The sequence below is a fragment of the Oryzias latipes genome, chromosome 8, assembly GCF_002234675.1.
Source record: "Oryzias latipes chromosome 8, ASM223467v1".
Classification (NCBI taxonomy): domain Eukaryota; kingdom Metazoa; phylum Chordata; class Actinopteri; order Beloniformes; family Adrianichthyidae; genus Oryzias; species Oryzias latipes.
This window is the reverse complement of record NC_019866.2, coordinates 16057594-16078768: the sequence shown is the minus strand read 5'-3', so window position 1 is coordinate 16078768 and position 21175 is coordinate 16057594. Positions and strand designations below refer to the sequence as shown.

Sequence of the window (21175 nt, the reverse complement as noted above, 5' to 3'; positions counted from 1 at the left end):
ACCAAATGTGCCCACATTAAAGTAAAAAGTATGAAAGCATAAATTTGTAATACTAAAATGGACACTAAGCATTCAGCAGTTTTCCCTGTCGTCTTAACCGCTTGTTTTAGTAACTGAGCTGCAGACGCATTATGATGTTGTAGCTAATTGTTCTAACTATGCGCATTTGTCTCGAGACAAGCATATAATAGCACCATTATAAAGCCACTTCAGTTCAAATCAAGCTGTTAAACACACGCCAGGCCTCCTGCCCTTCAGAAGGATCAGCTGTCACAATCCTGCCTTTCATGTGCACAAAGACTCTCTGTGTGTGCATGTGTGGATGTCTGTTTGTTAGTGTCTGCATCAAGAGGATGACAGTGTATGTGGAGCTGCTTTCATGTGCGTTTGAACTGTGATAATAGAGGTCCATCAGACAGCAGACACTGAGAGCGGCGTTCCTTCATTACAGCCTAATGGGTGTTAAATAGTAGTGTCCCTTGGTCACAGCAGCTAATAAGGGTTGTTTTTGAGCAGACTCCCCCACTCCCTGAGATACATGATCACCCCAACTGTCAGAAGTTTAATCCATCCACATTGACTCGTTGAGTCCGACCTTGTGTTGGTGTCTTCTACCCGCTGATGCGAACAAAGCCGACTTAGATCAACAGACTAATCAATCACTTTCAGTGAGGAGGGTTCACTGGGTCTCTTTTAATCATGTAGATGTGTGGATTACTACAGATCACTCTTTTAGAGTTTTGGGCAATTTCAACACTAATAAAGCCAAGATCCATGATTACCGTATATCGTGCTATACTGACCTTAAGGCACACCGAAGCGAAACAAAACAAGAATTAATGTGGTATGACTTCACTTTCTGGACTGCTTGGAGGGGCCAAGAGCCATGCGATTGGCCGAGGGGTTGATGGGAAGTTTTTCTAGTGAAATAATGTTGTTTTTCATGTTAAGAGTTATTCACACTAACTCTTAACATTGTTCAGTTATAACATATTAAATACAAAATGATACTCTCAAGTTACGTTCACACCACCCTCGGCTAAGTGCGTTTAAGCGAGCGCTTCCAATGAAAAGTCCATTTAAACGCTCTTAAATGTGTCTCAAACTTCCGCAATTAAAACTCATGTTCAGGCACAGTTACACACTTTTTTAAGACAGGTTTTGGTCTTTATTGTACAAAGCCCACTGCCACTGAACATGCATTGATAGTTAAACCTGGTAAAACTTTGCCCAATTAGGGACTTTGATTTGGTATTGGCGGCGGCATGGCGTCCTTTCAAATTCACGGAAGTACCAACTGTTTGAAAATTGATCATGAAGGAGAAATGAATAATTGGGGTTTGTGCCCAGATAGAATTATATGACACCAAGCTCGAAATCGAATTCACCTCCTACCCCACTGGTTCCTCCCTATTGCTCCAATTGTATGGGGATTTGGAGCTGTAGTGGAGTCTGAACTATTTTTTTTTAAGGAAGGCTTATGGCCTTCCTTAAAAAAAAATAGTTAAAAAATAGTTATGGACTTAGGGCTGACTAACCCCTTTGCGTGATCCGCGTTGCGCTGTAGAGAGAAACTAATTTCTTCAGGTGGGTGTGTTCTAAAGGATAAAAGCTTACATTTAAATGTAAGTACTGACTTTTTGTCTTTTCATGGTCTGTTTAAAGTTAAAAAAAACAATGTTGTTCTGTATTTTCCAAGTGCTAGCAGCTACGCGCTAACGTAGATGAACGGCGGCTGCTAATGACATCATTGAATAGATTTGCACCCCTTCAACATTTCGCACCAAGCTTCTTCCAACTGTTGATGGACATGCCCTAGTAAACAGTAGAATAAAAAAAAAGAAAGGAATAGAAGAGGCCCCTCCCTGCTTGTCCAGTGTGAACACAAGTGGGCTAAATGTGTGTATAAGAATGCGTTTAGTGTGCTCTTGAACACACGTCATATTTATTTGTTTATTTATCAGGGACAGTGCACATTAAAAGCATTGCTGCAATGCGCCAGAATAAGCCCAAAGGCTATTTTTCACCTACAGTCCCTGGACAGGTGTTAAAGATTGTCAACGTCAAAACAACAATTAAATACATACTGTACCTGGTGCGTCCATAGCTTCACCTTTTCAGTTCATTATGTGGACGCACAGTACATATGAATCTCCCAAGCTACTGACTGACTACAGTGGTGCTCCAACAATCCAGTAAGCAGTGCAGCTTCGTAGTTTACCAAAGTCAAACTAAAATACTTTGACATGTTTTTCAGCACAACGTACCACAAAAAATGAGTTACAGGTCAGTAAGCAGAACCATTATTTATACATGAAGAGCACCGGATTGTAAGGCACATAATAAAGATTTCAAGTGGCCCTTGTGGTCCAAAAAATATGGTTGGAGGGGAACTTGTAGAAGATGAGACCTGATGGTTGTAATTATCTGTGAATGTCACAAACTAATGTCATCCGCATAGAAACTCTTGCTTTATAATGGCAGCATGTGTTGCAGATTATTACGTAAACCACTAAAACTGGGATTGGTCAGATGTCTTTATCCAGCCATGCAGCACAACCAGCAGATGTGAGGAGTTCTAGTCCTCTGCATGTGTCTCGGTGAGTTCAGAGTCAGTTCAGTTACATCCTCGAATGGATTCCAAGTAAGTCGAAAAAAAGCCAACATGAGCAGCAACTCAAGGTTGAAAATGAAGGGTAGGGTCAGCATGGGCACTCGGTTCTATTCTCTTCGGTTTATGCTGTCACTTACGAACTGAATCACAGTTTTCATGCAGGAGATTAAGGACAGTTTGCGTAAAAAATGTACACTAAACACTTGTGTTTATACCTTGCAAAATAAAGAAAACCCTTGGGGAACCTTGATTTACCCTTTATGTCCCTTCCTCCAGAATCCATCAGCATGTACTCTTTTACTACAGAAGCTTCATAAATAATAAACGTATTGACTCAGCTTTCAAATGTGGACGAACACACGCCGTCGTCTGATAAAACCTCCCTTTTCCGGTGCTCCGATGTTCAGCAGTAATTTTCTGTTGCCTGGTAACCAGGTAGAGTTTCTAGTGAGAGAATCCCACTGTTCTAGACGTATTCCTCCCTCACTTGCTTGCTCTCTGTTTTTACATTTTTTTCTCCTCCTAACACATTTTTAGTAGTGCGGGGATTCAGATTGAACTCCGTCAGCACTCTCCTGTACCGCAGGTAGATGCATTCGCGTCCAGGGTGGGGACCAGGCAGCGACCCATGCTGCAAAGCAGCAGAACTACAGAAGAAAAGGCTGAGGGCTCTAGAGATGCGCAGGTATCACGATATACCAGTGAAATGCTGCTATGCTGAGAGCCTCACTTATGCAGCAAAAACATGAAAACAACAATGCAGTTTCACTTTGTGCAAGAAACAAAAAAGCATGCTTAAAATGCATGAAAGACAAAAATATGCAAATAATTCTTCTTGGGTACAAACATTGATTTCATATTCTCTTTCTTCTGCTTTACTATTCAAACTCCTCTTAGTGCAGCCGAGATGGAGAGGAAGAAAAAAAAGGAGGAGGGAGAGGGGTTTTAAGCGAGTATCGCACTACAAAAAAAAAGAAAGTTACGCTCACTCACTGAAACGTTGCAGCGACATTATCGCACACTCACAAAAACGCAGCAGTGCTGTCTGCATCGCCATGACAACCCGGAGCTCGATGCTTATGGATATCCCAGATCTTTTATTTATTCATCCATCTCCACATTACTCTTTTATACACACGCATGCTCACACATGTGCACTCAAGCAAGCATTCAAGCTAATTTATCATTTTTGATCACGCATCCAACAGAGCAGTCTGACGATTTGTTTAGTTTTTTTTGTGCTGATCTTTGTTAGAAACTTTCGTCAACACATTTTTTAAGCTTCTCTAATGCAGAGCATAAAGGCCAAGAGCTTTTTCTTTACATTTCCACTGCTCCCTCCTTTATTTTTCAGCTTTAAAGCGATCTGCGGTGCAGAAAGATTAGTTATTTGTGTGGAGATTAACTGTGGGGACATGACTGAGAGGGGCAAGAACACACAAACAAGGAAAAGCTCATTAAAAACAGCAGTGCAGCAACTCAACAGCATGCGCAACAAGGCAGTATGACCTAAAAACCAGAAACCAGCATCCAGGCGAGGACGCAATGTGAGGAGTTTGGGGAGACCATCTCCATCCTGAGATGATGCAGCGTCTCTAGGGAGCCCTGCGCCGACCTTCAACCCCCTCTTACCCGCCAACCTTCTCAGCTTATGAAACTCAGCAGGCTTGAATAGGAGATGGCGCGCAGCAGCTCCTCTGACATCTCTTGGTTTTTCAATTACTCCTGCTGACTCTCCATCTTTTCGCCTCCTTCCTTTTATTTTTTTTATGGCCTAAATAAATCTGCAATCATTGAACTCCATTCCTTCCCCACCTCAACCTGCAGTTCGCCGGGACATCAACAACTCAGGCACATACATCAATAGACCCTCTGAGTCGGTTAGTGTCAAATGCCGAGACACTGGCGGGAATGCGGAGAGGGAATGGATGATCTATTGTGTTTGATTGGAACCCATAGAAAACTGCAAGATCTTAAATTAAAAGCAAAAAAAAAACAACAGGGATGTAAGGAGCGACAAAAAGAGCAACATCTCTGAGCTGCATCTTTTTTTTTCTTTTCGAGGAGGCAGTAGGAGGAGGTGGGGAGGAGGGGCAGGGTTGAGCTCTTGCATCTCCACTGCAGCAACCCTCAACTCTGCCGGGGAAAGACAATGGAGAGCCAAGTGGAAGACAAGAGCTCAGAGAGGTGCACTCACATCCCTCGCACTTCTGATTGGCTGACGGCAGTGCACCGCTGTTGAACAGCAGGACCTCGTTAAAGACCCACTCCGATGAAAATTGTGGCCTTTTTCTGATGATGGAGGACATATTAAAGAGAAAATGAAGCCTAAAATTTCATTTCTGAGTTTTTGCTTTATTCAAATCTTTGGGAATCAGGAGAAAATTGCCATTTGAAGAAGAGTGTATTGGTGATGCCGAAAATCCACTGGGCGGGCCACAAGCTCCCTACACCCCTCCAATCTGATGCGTCCACTTGAGGACAACTAAACCCGTGTACGTTAATGATTTCCTTGTCCGAGCTGGCATCTGGCTCAAAACTGTACGGCTGGGTAGTTTCGATATTGTTCACCTTTTTTGTTGCACCGTAATGTTAGGTTGGGTGTGTGAGGCGTGGCAAACTCGTGACAGAAAGTGTAAACAGAGAGCTCTCAATTATGGGTAACGGGACGTGGGGGCAGGGCAGCTCTATGCCAGTGGTCCCAACCACAACTCAGAGGTGAATTTCAATTTTGAGATCTACTCTGCAAAAAACTATGTCCCAGAGATCTTAGTTTTTTAAATGTTGGCTGAAAACAACAATCATAATTAAAAGACCACTGGGACCGCTTTTGCAACAGATCAAAAGATTATCGGAGTGCTTCCTAAAAACTGAACGCAACTTGATGGGCAGTCTTTGCATGTCCTCTTCCTACTCGCCTCATCGCCACAGTGTTTGTATAATTAACTCGGTTAGTCCATTTCATCCCTCTATTTTGATGACTTTTTAACTAGGCTCCATTCATCCGTCCGCCTATCTTCTGCTGTTCCCTGCTGACTTCTTCCCCCACAAGCCCCCAATCACGCGCCTCAGTTTGCGCACGCACTATCCTGCACCAAGTTTCCTCTGCAAGCCAAACCAGAGGGGCTTTCAGGGGGTGAGCCGACACTCCAAGATCATCATCAACACGATGTGCTTCCATGGCAACAGCTGCTGGGAAAAAAAGAGAAAAAAAGCCCTTCCCACAGCATCAGATGGCCAATCAGTGTGGCACTGCCACTACTGGGAACTTGACAGGTCGCTTGCTGAGTGTAAAGACATACTGGGGAGGCAGAGCTGCATTAGCTCTGCACTAGATCTACTTTTATGGCTGGTTTTGTTACAAAAGTCTGTCTCAATCATTCAACTGGTTAAATGACATGATTTAGGATGGTCAGAGAAAATAAGAGGCTGACTGGCTGTTTGAAATGAAGCTAACTAAAGGCAGGTTAAGCAACGAGTTCTTCAGGATAACCTTTGATCTACAATAAACCAACATTGAATTGTAAACATCGCAGCTTCAATACTTATTTTTAATGGATCCTTATCTGCACCCACAGTGTGTGTCTTGACAGCACACAGACCCACTCTCACACTCAAGGATCCACATTTGCACATTTTGGGACACACACTGCGATTACTCAGTATAAAACAGCGCTTATAGTTCCAGATCTTCTTTTTTTGTGGAGCATCCGGTAAACATGGACCCTGGAAATAAACAAGGATTCTGCTGAACTTCGAGTACCGCTTCACCACACACACACACACACACACACACACACACACATACCTACACACATACCTCACCGCTGTGCTGGCAAACCCATTTTGTAGAATTTGAAAAAATATTATCAAAACATAAAGCACCTGGAGGATGGTTTACATTCTCATTATGGCTTGTATATTAAATAAAATACAAGCAAGTAAAAATATGATAGTGACCCACAATAATGCAAAGGTCTCACTTCTCTTTTGTTCAATGGAACCAGACATTTGTCTTTTAACATGGCAATAAAGGCAAATTAATCAAACAAGTAAAGGTAGTCTCATGCACACGTACAGGGGTTGATGCGGGTTTTTTGGTTGTTTCCGGCCCACCGAGGGTCATAAAGAGAATCTTCAAGGCAGAACTTAACGGGACCACAGGTGTGTCTTGCAGTTCCCTTGAAGCTTGTTAGACATGGAAAGCATAGTTGTTGTGTGGTTGGTGTATTTTGAAAGTATTTGTAAAGCTACATGCGGGGGAAGCTGTCCTACGGTGCCTTTACCGAGCACTGTAGTGCTTAGTTAAGCCTTTTATACCCGAGCTTTAGCTTCAGTGTTAACATTCTTTTAACCACCATAGCTCTTCAACCATTTAAGCAATTAACGCAATTCCAGTGATTCTGAAGCTAAGAAAAGTCACCTTGTGGTGATATACAACACTTTACAGTAATTAAATGCTTTTGCAATCAATGTAAATCATCTAAATCTGTTGCAGATAAAATCGTAATTGCCCCATTACACAACACTTTAAACGAGTAATGTGTTGCATATTGGTGCAAAACTGATATAAAACTTTGCTTCTCCCCTTGTCAGAATCAGCTGATTCACGTTGATCGCGTAAACGGTCAAAGAGTTACGGTGGGTCAAAGAGCATGTGTTTTTAAGGTGTCACCAGTGACATCTCTGTGTTAAAGGGTTAAGCGTTGGTGCCCTGACTGCCCTAACAGCCTGAAACGGACTGTTAGCGTGCAGAAAAAAGAAATATCTGTATGACACACCTGGATTTTACCTACTTAACCCTTGCGTGTCGTATACGTCTTTGCTACGACCTGTCACCTGTCACCATGTCTGTAGAAAAAAATGTATATGAACATTTTCACTCTTATGCAAACCACCTGAATGCCCATTAAAGGTTTTCTTATTTTTCACCACGAGACAGCCTGTATCTAGCCATAAAAGTAGTTGCAGCTATCCTATAGGATATATTACTATGTATAATTCAAAAAAACATTACCAGATGACATTTTATCTTGCCTGCTAAACGTCTTTTGTGGATTCTCCAGTTGGGCACTAGATGTCCCTTGTTTTAATTATGTTTCAGTTGGACTGAAGCCTCGAAGCCTCAATTTCTTTCAGTAAAATATGATCAAAAACCGTTTTTCAGTTTCAACAGGCTTTCTCTTATCATTGCAACTTTGCTGTAAAAAAAAACAGTTAGTACCCATCTTGTGGCATTCCTTGGATCGCCGTAAGCCAAATCGCTGCTTCATTTTCAACTGTGGAAATCTTTTCTTCCATGCTACATAACTTGTCTTTGTACACTTTGAGTTGTACACATGCTGGTAAAAGAACAAGACTCTTTAATAAAAGTTCATAACATGGTATATAAACTGGTTTTCAATAATTCATTTTTGCCAAATTTTATTGCCTACGTTATTTTTGACAATGCAGCCCTAACTTGACCGTGCAGGGTGCAAATATACCGACATAGTTTCATGCAAATCTGGTGAACTGTCCAGGGTGTACCATGCCTTCGCTCTTGAGTAGTTGGGATAGGCTCCAGCAATCGCGTAACCCTGAACGGTACAATAGTGGGTGTGGAGATGGATGGATATGTCTTGAGATTCTTTGTTTGCTATGGACAATGACAATGGGTCTTACTCCAGATCAATTGAATTGTGTGGGGTGGAATTAATAAAAGGTCTATGAAAGTTTACAGAAAGCAAAAGAGGAGTCAGGCCTAAATTGCCTGACCTTTTCCAGAACTACACACAGTGTGGGTGAGGACAGTACAGCAGACGCCAGAACTTCAGACGTCAGAAAGATAGAATCCCTCTGTCTCCACAGTAATATGCACCAAACATCCCTCAATCTGGTGTCATGACGATCACAGGCCAAATATAATGAGTCATCTAACACACAGGCGCACACAAAATAACACAGTGTATAAATACAGAAAGACAAGCAATAAGACTCCCATAAAGAAGCTTTTCAGTGTCACTTTCTTCCCAGGAGGCGACTCTGGGTGGCAGTCAGAGAAACGACCCACAAGGCCAACTGTCTTTTTTCCTCATCCTGCAGAGATCAAGTCATTTTCAGACATAATTACCATGCTCATAAAAATAGTAAGAAACTGATTGTTTCTGCATAAATGACAAGAAAACTACTGTATGCAGGCAAAGACACGGCAGATGATAAAAGAGGAAATTCTATTCTATTTAGCAGCTAAAAACCCATGATTTAAAAAAAATGTTAAGGTTTAGTAGGAATGTTTTGCTTTTTAAAGTAAAAAAAATCGTTTAACTTCAGGCTCTACTGTAATCCGAGTAAATTGTAAGCATTGACTGTATATGAGCACTGGACCGAATGAGTGTGACGTCACCCACAGAAAATGGCTCACTTCCACGATGATGTGCCGTCTTCTCTGGCTTTAACTTTTGTCCTGGCTGAGGACTTGACTACTATCTGGTTTGTGTTCTGTTGCATCATGGTCTCAATAATTCTGTGGCAGAAAAAAAAATGTATCACAATGACAAGTGAAGCCGCTTTGGACCCACAGACCGGACAGAAAAGTGACTGCAAAAAGGTAAAAAGTTTTATTTTTATTTTTAAATCTTGATCAATAAAGTCGATGACAGTTCTTATTTATCCAGGTATTGTTTTCCTGTATTGCTACTTTTTCCTTTAAGCTGCCATGACGGGTGAATTTCTCTTCTGCGAAATGCATAAAGTTTAATTCAATGTGTCACAACGTTATTAAAATCTTCCTTCTAGAAAGGTTTCCCCATTCTTTCAAGTGGTTTAATCATTAAAAAACAAAAATGTCTTCGAAACAAAATTTGTACCTCCTGCATGTCCTACAAATCCCATTGTCTTTAACTGGACCAAGTGAGTGACATCACCCACAGAAAACCTTTTGTATATATATTTATTTTGTCCTGGTTGCTCTAAGTAACATATAATGGCAACCACTCTCACCAATCAGGAGTGAGCTTTTTGGAAGGCCACACCCCTACAATTTAAAAAATCAGGCATTGAAGAATCTGTCAATCAAACATTGTGAAAATATTTAGTATTAGCAAGAACAAGTTAAAAAAGGTAAAAGAGCAAGAGAGGTTATTTTGACAAATATATTGACTTTGTAATAGCTGTTTCGTTTTTAATAGAAGTCTAAGGGAGTTTTGGCTTTTCAAGACCAACGGATACGTCCCATTTGGAATGCAAATCACTTTATAAATAAATAAATCATGTTTTTATGTATTTCCTAAATAAATAAAAGGTCAATCAAACCATGCAAGTAAGTGGCAAACAATCATAAATGGTCCTGCATGCATTGAAAAAGTTAAACTCATTATTTTTCCTTGATTGCAGCTGAGCAAACCCCAAACATTACCAACACCATCCTTATATTACATATTTTTCCTAATCTAGGACTTTTACTTTATTGTACATAATATTATTATACACTTCAAAGAAGAATAAGTATCGAGTATTGCCACTCACTTTAAATTGTTGTTGTAATTAAAGACAGATGACAAAGCTGATCAGTGATGATGAGCCTAATAAAAAAGATGAAGGCAAAATGATGTTGTGTTAAAATGCCATTCTAGTAATTAGGAGCAACTGTTGACCTGTTTTAATCATCAAATGGGATAAATGACTCATGCAACTGCACTGGGAAAGATCCAGACCTTCTTCCTGCTAATGCACACAGAGCAGTAATTTGAAAAGAACCAAAGAAGAAAAGAAATAATAGCTTCAGAAAAAAAATGCATAACTCTTTCATTCTCTACATTTTGCCTGAGTGGCAGACTATTTATGCTTTGGATTGTATTTACATAGACTCCTGTGGACCACCATGTCTGCGCCATTTTTAGGCATAAAGACACAAAGTGTTCTCCCTTGAGATCTAAAGAGATAACCTGCCCCCACTTTCATGTAAGTATGTAAGATAAGCCTGTAGTGTGTCCCACTTAGTAGCTCCTCCATCACCTTAGACAACATTCAAGCCCATCATCACTCCTAAAAAAAGACATGTGCCAGCTTTGTGCTGACCACAAAAGGATCTGCCGGTGAGTCTCTGAAGTAGAACCTCCACTCCAACAGTATGTTACACAACATGGTATCCTCCGAAAGCGTGACCTTTTGGAGAATATTAAGATGAGTAACATTTACAACACGTCACTTAGAGAGATTCTTCAATCGGGGAGTGTTCTACCTGGTCAGGAAGTTCTTCAATCCTTCAACGCCGGAGCCTTAGCTCCAGTGTTTACATTCTTTCAGTAACTCTTCAACCGTTCATGCAATTAGCTTAATTCCAGCAGATTCTGAAGCGGAGAGAAGCAGCCTTGCGCTGAAATGCAACACTTCCCGTTAGTAATGGGTTGCATGTTGGTGCAAAGCTGATATGAAAAACCGCTTTTCTCAGCGACAGAATCAGCTGATTCACATTGATCACGTAAACAGTCAAAGAGTTACGCTATGTCAAAGACCTGTGTTATTAAGGTGTCGCTGGCAACAACTCCGGTGTTAAAGGGTTAAATTGTTTCTGTTTGGGGCACATCTGTGTTTCTATTCTAAGTGTAAGTAGTGTTTATTTTCATGTGCTAGAAAAAAATAAAAAAACGTTCTAATTTTTTATACCAAGAACAAAATGCTAATTTTAAGAACCCTCTTTGGTAAATCCGTGTTCTGTAGGTACAGTACAATGATTCATTTATCCTGACTAAACACACATGTTTCTAAACAGCAGTTTTCTAAATGTATCTATGTAAACAGAAACAAAAACAAATGTTTTACAGATGACTGACAGCTTATATGTAAGGATTTTCAGCTCAAGTTTAGCTAGTGTCTTGTTGACCAAACGTAAAGTACATATCTATATTGATGAGTGTTCCCCTGTTCCCATGGAGATGACACAAGTCTTTGATTTTATGTTTTACTATTCAATTACCCATGCGAAGCCCATCAAGACGACTGTTGTTGTGAATTTGGGCTATTCAAATCAAATTGAATTGAATTGAATTGAGCAAGTGTGATACCGTTAACTCTTTTACACCTCAGCTTTAGCACCAGTGTTTACATTGTTTTGATTACCGTAATCCAATCATGTGATTGGCGTAATTCCAGTGTATTCTGAAACGGAGAACAGCAACTTTGCGCTTTACACTGGTGAAGTGCTTACGTAATGAACATAAATCAGCTGATAATGTCACAGAGAAAAGCATTTTTACACCGTTAATAAATATTTTACGCTAGTGATTTGTTGCATATGCGAGCAAAACCGATATGAAAAACCACTTTTCTCTGCATCAGTATCAGCGGATTCACATTGATCGTGGTTGAGGAGTTACGGTATGTCAAACAGCGCATGTTTTTAGGTGTCACCTGCGATACATTCTGTGTTAACGGGTTAAAAGGCAGAAATTGGGTGGTTTTGCGATCATAAAAACAACATTTAGAGGCGGGGCATCACCCAGAACACATTGAAACATTCAACGCAGTTATGTGAGAGAATCAAACTGACTCAAAATTGCCGGATTTGGCATTGACAGATTGCACGGTTTGAATGGTTTGCCAGAAATCTAGGAACCCTTATATAGTAGGATAAAAAAATTTTTATAGTTCAACTGTTTTTTCAACTGACAAAACCATGAAATGACTCAGAAAAGGTGGAAAGACATCAGGCTGTAAGGTGTAAGATTCAGTCTAAATACAGTCTGTGCTGCACTGACTTTAAACTTTGAAGCCTCAACACAAAGAAAAAAAAACAAACTGTATTCATCAATCTCAGAAAAAACATAATTTGTGTATGTTGTATGAACCAGTTTCTTCTGCTTCAGACGGATCTCGTTTCCTAAACCAAAGAAGTCGCTCGCAAAGTCCCTGTTTATCAGCCGTGCACCAAACCCTGTTTCATGTCTGCTGCATATGTCTCAGTCAGGCCAGGTAACACCTGATCCAAGGCTTTGAAGACGAGAGTCGTGAGGAAGACTTGGCTGACTCACATTGACTTGCAGTGTGACGAATCATCAATCTGGGCTTGACCCACGTCACCGTGTCAGACGGACAATCTCATGATTCATCAAGTCCACTTTTCAGAGCTGATCATAATCTACGATGGAGGCAAAGTAAATGAATCTCTGCACACCGCCTAGCTTCTAACCACGGTTTATTGTTCCTTTGCTTTCTACTGCCATCTCAGGTAACCCAGGTGGAGAAATGCAGGATCCCTGAGGTTTGCCGCAGCCTGTCTTTGTGTCTGCAACCTTTCTTTTCAAACTTCAAACACCTTTCAATCCTCCTCTGAAGAATCTGCTTCCACCATCTATCTACACACAGGAAGCCATAACACGCCGCACTGTTACGAAAACCCTCCTGGATGGACCCAGCAGTCAAAACTAAACACTTGAGGACAGAAGTCATTTTTTAGGAGGTGCCTAATTTTCATTTTAAAACCTGCATGAGTATTTATGTTCTCTGTGTCCCAAGAAAAATAAATAAATAAAAAAGGACCCAAATGTATGCATGCAGGGATTTTTCACACCACATCGCACTTTCCAAAAACAGAAGTCATTCAGACTTCAGGTTCTTATTCTATGCAATTTTCAGTATTTTCTGGCTCTACAATACAATATTTAAGATGAACCCAGAATTCCGCTAGATCCAAACAAAACTTTCACCTATACTAATGAAACTATAACCTAAAGGGAGGCACAATCAGTCACTTTAACCCAATCGTCTAAAACCGTTTCAAGACATTTTTTAATGCAATATTTTAGAAAGTTTAATTTGAAAACGTATTCACGCAAATTCACCAATGACTAGGGCTGGCCAATAAATCGATTTTATTGATTTATTAAAAATTGCGCACCCTTCTGTTGTTCCGAGTAAGGCCGACCCGCCTGTCTCTCGCCAAAGGACATCTAGCCCAGAGGAACTTGTTCACAAAGAATTAACAGTTTATTCAGGTTTATGGAACTACTTCGGTTTTCCTACTTCAGACTTGCGTGCTACAAAATCTGTTTGCTACTAAAAGTGGGAGAAGTTCTGCTCTCTAATGCTACGTTCAAACAAGCGCTGAACGTGGGTTTTTGAACTCACTTTTAGCATACGGTGTTCACACTGAACTGTCGTTACCAGATACAAGCAAATGCATCTACAGTTGTGAAATGTCAAAGCGGTGCAAATCTGGTGAATTTTTCTCCAGACTTTTTCTTTCGGGGCTCTATTCCGATTTATGAAAGACTTGGTGTCATAGAATTCCGGCCGAGCCAAAACCGAAATTATCAATTTCTCCTTTAGGATCAATTTTCAAACGTTTGGAACTTCCATGAATTAAAAAGGGAAGCCATTCATACATCACTACCAAATCTGAGTCCTTGACTGCTCAAAGTTCAAATGGTTTAACTATTAGCATGGGTTCAATTGCTGCACATGTTGTACGTAAAGCTTGAAAACAAACTTAAAAACTTGCGTAGCAATGCGAGAATTTTGAACGCAGAAGCTTGAAACGCGAATATATGTTTCTACAAAGACTTTTCATTGAAAACGCGTTTTAAGCCAGGTGTGAATGTAGCATAAGAGATGCTAAAGCTAGCAGCAGCTCACAAAACACTCGTCACATGTTTTGCATTTTTACATCTAGTATATAGTCGCAGGTCAACTCCCTAAGGGAGATATTTTAAAAAGCGCTTTTGTTAAATATATTTGATCATTTGTAATATTTTTTAAGAAAGTAAAGGTAGAGGAAAAAAATCTGTTTATATCAGAAATAGAATTTGGTGGAAAATAAATGTGGTTTTAAGACATATCACCCAGCCCTACCGACGACCCGTAACCCTTTGACCTGAACAAACCTCTTAAACTGCATTAGTCCAAAAACACTACCAAACTTTGGGAATGCAACACTTTCAAAGACGTCTAAGCCGCCGCACACACTGTAGATGTGAATTACCAGAATGTGAACATGCGTTATGACATCTTACCACCCTCCATAGATACTTTTCCAGGGTTGTGAAAGGATATGGGTTGCAGACAATCCGAATACACCAATAGCGAGGCCTTGTAGTTTGCTTTAAGCAGAAAAAAGCCTTTGGAGCCAGAGCGGGAAATGGCTGCTCCTCCTCACACGAGATGCTGGATAGGTTGACACGAACATTGGCGGGATCTGGTTCCTCGTCCACATCGAGTTCCGTTTCTCGCACCTCGTTGTCCTGAACCTCCTGGCTCCATTCGTCCCCCCCCAGACCACGGCTGTCCCGCTTTTTGGTTTTATCCACCTCTCCCTTCTCCATCTCCTCATCTCGCCCTCTTCCGGGGTCAACCTCATGACCTGGGCTGGTGTTCCTGTCGGCCTTCGGTGCGTTGCGCCTCACCTCCTCCTGCTCCGGGCAGTCCGAGTACTGAAAGCGCACTCTCCCCTCGCCATCAGTCATGATAGAGAATCAGGCAAAGCCGCTCTGGAGAAACATCAGAGGGAGTAAAGGTTAGACACAAGCAGAGAAACAGGCGGGGCGGAGATGTGGCAAACAGAAGTGCAGGTGGAGTAACGGGTGGTTTTCTACAGGCAGGAGGAGCAGTGACAGAGGATGAAAGAGAGATCTGCCTCCCAACCACACAAGGAGTCATATCAAGAAACATAGCTAGCTTTGGAATCCTTACAGCTTTATTATGATCTTTCCATCTACCCCTTCATGGCAGACTTTGAAAATAAAAGCCCCAAATGCACAGTTGGGTTTTTTGGGACAATAGAAAGTTACAAAAGGCAATTCATGAGCTTTTATTGTAAAATTGTAGTCAGTTTCAATGACAAAACTGAGTCGGATTTTTTTTTATCTGTCTTCCTGTTGCTATGAGATTGAACAGATGGATCTCTCTGCTCTGAAGGTTTTTATGGTGGCAGCTGATGCGCAAAGAAGAGAAAAAAAACCTTTATATTAATGCACTAATCCTTATTGTAACAGAAATAAAGAGAGACTCGTTATAATAATCCCTGAAAAAAACAGAGTTTACTCTTTTGAGGGTTTAATGGGCTTGGTTGGTCCGTATTTTTTTTTTTTTTTTTTCGTAAATATGAAAAACGTTTGAGGCTGCTTTCATGTGTTCAAGAATGGATTCGGTACGAATTCAAAGAGTAAAAGAGAAAACAAAATATAAACCATAGTTTAAAACGGAAAAATGTAAAGTACTTGTGATTTTTTTTAAAGAAGGAAACAAAAACCCACCGAGAGGAAGGAAACGGACCGCTCCTTATACGGTTTTAGAATGAAATATATCAATTTAAAATGATTTTTAAAAACAAAACAAAACACAGAGGTAACTTCTTTGTATTTTCGTGAGTGACCGGCTTACCTTATCGAAACGGAGTCGGGAGTTTCCATTAGAATGTCTGCGACTTTAGTCGCTTTAGCCCCGCTCGCTTTCTTTCCTCCCGTTCGTCCTTTTGCTCAAAAAATTAATCCCTGTGGTCGGAACCGAACAACGCAAATCCAGCAGGAAGAAGGAAATTCTCCTGTAAATCCTTTAGACGCGTGAAGTAGTCTGTGGTCTGCGTTCAACTGAACGGCAGCGTCTCATGATGTTACCAGGTAAGTATGGAAGTATGGAAGTCCAAAGATGACACAAACATTTCATTTTAGACATAGATATTTTGTTAGTAATTCATTTTGGAAATAAAGTGTGTGTGTGTGTATTATATATATATATATATATATATATATATATATATATATATATATATATATATATATATATATATATATATATATATATATATATATATATAACCGGTCGCTTTCTGCGTTGTGCTGGTTAATAATATGCTGTGACACAGTGTTACCTCTTGGAGACAAGTCTCCCTTTATACTTATAATAAACAAACAGAAAAACAATACACTGTGTGATCCTGCCCACTCCAGTTCCTCTCTGACAGGAGGTCATACAAAAAGGGCGCATATATTCCGCACGCGGCATGCTAGCTTAAAACTTTATACAGGCTCTGTAACACATTTTACACTCACATTTTTCTCATACATACCTGGTAATAAACAAACAGAAAACAATACACTGTAGGATCCTGCCCACTTCAGTTCCTATACAAACAAAACAAACCAAAATTTAAGCTTTAACAGTGAATCCCCAAAATATCTATCCTAAACCATCAATCCCTTTTAATCATCACATCACAAGTTAGAAACAAATATTGCTGTAGTTATACAAATAAAAATTAAAACAATAAAGGACAATAAACAATAGGATGGATTGGGATAATTAAATTATTTTAGGATGATGGCACTCACCTCTCTGACAGGACGTCATACAAAAGGGGTGGAGAACAGTAGCCTTTAGAATATATTGGGGAGTCAAAAGAAGAAGAAAGGAAGGAAGGAGGGGCTATGACTTGTTGGAGATTCCTCAGGTATGGTAACACTTGATCAGATTTTGTGCTGTTATAAAAAACGATAAAGGCTGTCCCAGTTTCATATATATATATATATACATAACAAAAAAGTGTGAAACAAATATGTCATATTGTAGGTTCTTCATAGTAGCCACCTTTTGCTTTGATTATTGCTTTGCACACTCTTGGCATTCTCTTGACGAGCTTCAATAGGTAGTCACCTGAAATGTTTTTCATTTCACGAGTGTGCCCTATCAGGTTTAAAAAGTTCAATATCTTGCCTTTTAAATAGGGTTGGGACCATCAGTTGTGTTGTGCAGAAGTCAGGTGGATACACAGCTGATAGTCCTACTAAATAGACTGTTAGAATTTGTATTATGGCAAGAAAAAAGTAGCTAAGTACCGGTACAGAAAATCGCCCCGCGGGCTCCTCGCCTCTCCCAATGGAGAGGGCGCTGGGGAGGAGCGCTTCGTACCCCCCGACGCCATCCAGACCCTGTGCGGTCTGGGGGCGGTTGCCGGTGGACCGAGCGAACCGTGTCTCTGAGCAGAGCAGCCGGACTTATAGCTTTGTGTTTCAGGGGAAGGGAGGATGCTTTGTTACGTGTGCGCTATGTGTGGGAGGCTTCGGACTGCGATCCGTCTCGCAGCTCTAGGTGAACGGGCTGCCGAACTCAGGAGAACTGTGTTTCCCGGTAAGAGTGTGTCTCCTAGTAGAGCACACACCGGCTTTGGGGCGGTGCATGAGCTTTTCAAAGCAGAAATGCCGCTCAGTCATTAGAAACACCAAACAGTCACGTGGATTTGTGTTTCCAGTCGTGTCCTGACAAAATAAAGGCTGATGTTATTCCCACATATTTACGTGCAGCCAAGATGCAGATTGCAGCATTTCCCACATGGATTTTATGTTCATCAAAGGCTAAATGTTGTTAGCACGTGTTAGCCTTCTCCTAACCCTTCTTCCTGCTCCGTTCCGCCACAAAATAAGCACTGACCACACGGATTAAAAATAAAATGGTGAGTGAACAGGCGCTTCATAAGAACCATAACAGTAATAAAAGCACGTTTAGAAGATCTTCTCATCTTTTACCGAGCTGCGACATATATGCATGGTGCAGCTTGGTTTGTTTACAGTGGCACTCATTTCCTCTTCCGGTATTTTAAAGAGTACTGCACATGCCCAAAGGATTTATTCCGACCGAAAGTGTGGCCCATGTAGACATTTGTTGTAATCGGAAGACGTTTTTCTGGGCCCATGTACACAGTTAAATTCGAATCTGATCTTTGATCCGCTCAAAACATTTTGCACATGTAACCGCGGCTAATGACCCCAAACACACCTCCAGGGTGTGGAAGGGCTATTTAACCAAGAAGGAGAGTGATGGGGTGCTGCCCCAAATGACCAGGCCTCCACAGTCACCGGACCTGAACCCAATCGAGATGGTTTGGGGTGAGCTGGACTGCAGAGGGCCAGCAAAAGGGCCAACAAGTGCTAAGCATCTCTGGGTACTCCTTCAAGACTGTTGGAAGACCATTTCGGGTGACTACCTCTTGAAGCTCATAAAGAGAATGCCAAGAGTGTACAAAGCAGTAATCAAAGCAAAAGATGGCTACTATAAAGAACCTACAATTTGACATATTTTCAGTTGTTTTACACTTTTTGTAATGTATATAAGTCCACATGTGTTAATTCAAAGTTTTGAGGCCTTCAGTTTGAATCTACAATTTTTATAGTAACGAAAATAAAGAAAACTCTTTGAATGACAGGGGTGTGCAAACTTTTGGTCTGTACTGTGTGTGTGTGTGTGTGTGTATATATATATATATATATATATATATATATATATATATATATATATATATATATATATATATATATATATATATATATATATATATAAAATATGAGGAATACACAATAACAAATACATTTGCATACAAAAAACACGTGTTTTAATTAATTAATTAATTATTCATTCTCTTAACCGTTTTTCCCTTTCGGGGTCACGGGGCTGCCGGAGCGTATCCTGGCCACTTGTGGGCGAAGGCAGGGGACAATCTGGACAGGTCGCCAGTCTGTCGCAGGGTAGAATGTCCACAATCACACATCCATTCACTCTCACACCTAGGGACAATTTAGAGTTGCCAATTAACCTATGAAGCATGTTTTTGGACGGTGGGAGGAAGCCGGAGACCCCGGAGAGAACCCACGCATGCACAGGGAGAACATGCAAACTCCACACAGAAAGGTCCCCCTTTGATGTTGTTTTTTCATGTCCCCCAGCCGGTACTTGAACCAGAGGCCTTCTTTCTGTGAGGCAAGAGCGCTAACCACTGCGCCACCGTGCAGCCATTATTAATTAATTAATTAATTTATATTTCCAAGTGTTTAAAATCATTTTTCTTCGACAGCTTTTATTTTTTGTATATATAGCCTATAGCAGGGGTGTCAAATTATTGTGTTAATCACGATTAATTAATAACAGACAAATAATTATGTTTTTTAATCACATTGACGTAATTTTTAATCTCTACCTATTGCTGTGTTCTCAAATTTAGAAAACTAAGGCTCCAACTGTTTACTTGTATGAAAGTTGGATTTGAACTCTGAAAATGTGTTTTGAATTGCTCTCAGTGCATGTATCGGAGCCAGTGCGCTCAGTGGTCGCTCACCCATCCCTGCTGTGACATCATTATTGTGCGACTTTGTGGTTCTGTACAGAACTATCCTCCATTGGAAGGGGGCTCTTGGGAGGGGAGGGGGGGGGTGTAGCAGAAAATGCAGCAGAAGAACAATGGTTAATCTGACAAATCTAATGGCTGAGTAATAGATGTTTATTGTTTCCCAATAGACGTCTAAGTCATTTCGGCTTTTTGGAACCAGCGGGTACTTCCTGTTTGGAATATGAGGGGGAGGGGTCACTCAGTCTAGTTCCCTTATACAGAGAACTACAGTCTTGTTCTCATATACAGTCAATGGTTGATTCCCACAATTTTCTTTCATCGCAAGTTTGTCTGTGTGAAGGTTTGGTGAAGGTTAACTACCAACAGAATGAGATACAGATTATGTTCAGGTGGATGGACAAAACAACTCCCACTCATTGAATCTATGTTACTATGAAATCACATATGACATAATGAATGATTTTTAGTCTGAAAATCCAACGTCTAATTTGTACATGTGTGTTTGATTAAAGTCACACACCGGATTGTTGGGCAAGGTTTTTGAGAACACTGAAACCTTTTAATTCTTGATTACATCCTTTGTTTCAGACATGGTTCATAGCACAATCCAGATATATTTCTTTTTTTAAAGAGAAATGTTTACAATAAAATGACTTGAGCATTGCTATGACACTCTGTGACCCTGTTTTGGCTCTGTGAGTGCTTTGAGAGGTGCCAAGACACCAGATGGCCCCTCCCACTGTATTTACATACATGTAAAAATAAATAATTGTGGCGTACATAAATAAATTAAAGTAGATTTGCATAAATAGTATTTGCAAACACAAGGGGGGCACAATAAGGTGCATCGGTATGCTTGTCCAAAATCCGTGTAAAGAAAGACGGTGATGTCAGAATGGCGTTTGACTTAAGACAACTCAAATATGCAAATAATGAACAGACAATTTATTGTGGTAATCAACTGAAGGGACTGCATATAAAATAGTCAAAAAGAAATACAGACATAAAGCGGATCAATAATATTTCCTTCCAGTTGTTGTCAGCTTGAGTTACTGCTGTTTAATGCAGATGCTCGTTTTCTCCTCTAAAAAGATATTAAGTAAAGGTATATGAAGAACATCTATCTTAAATGCTTATCCAGCTGAAACTTTTAGTCCAATGTTTCTCCTTGTAGATGGTGCTTCCCCCTAGTGGCCTGGTGGTTTCCATGACATTCTATGTAAAAATACTAACTTTTTTCTACCGTCTCCTGATCATTTTGAGTGTTTGGACTCTGGGCCTAAAAGTACATTCACACCACCCTTGGTAATATGCATTCAAGCAAACACTTTCAAGGAAAAGTCTATGTATATAAATGCGTGTTTTGGGCTTCCGTATTTAAAACTCTCACATTCAGGCACTGCAAAGCAATTTCTTTAACCATTTTTGGCCTCTATGAACCAAACGCGCATCCATTAAACGCTCTTTGAAAG

At 40.5% G+C, this 21175-nt stretch overlaps 1 protein-coding gene across 2 annotated transcripts in view; it reads right to left on the bottom strand.

The window, feature by feature from the left end:
- LOC101161560 (voltage-dependent T-type calcium channel subunit alpha-1H) overlaps positions 1-16205 on the bottom strand; it is a 132950-nt gene extending 116745 nt beyond the window's left edge. For both annotated transcript variants that reach the window (XM_011478366.3, XM_011478367.3), the window contains exons 1-2: positions 15971-16205; positions 14645-15078 (exon numbers count right to left, since the gene is read on the bottom strand). In XM_011478366.3, the coding sequence (XP_011476668.1) occupies positions 14645-15054 (410 nt within the window). In that variant the 5' untranslated portion in view covers positions 15055-15078; positions 15971-16205. The remainder of the gene's footprint in view (positions 1-14644; positions 15079-15970) is intronic.
- Between the last annotated feature and the right edge of the window lie 4970 nt (positions 16206-21175).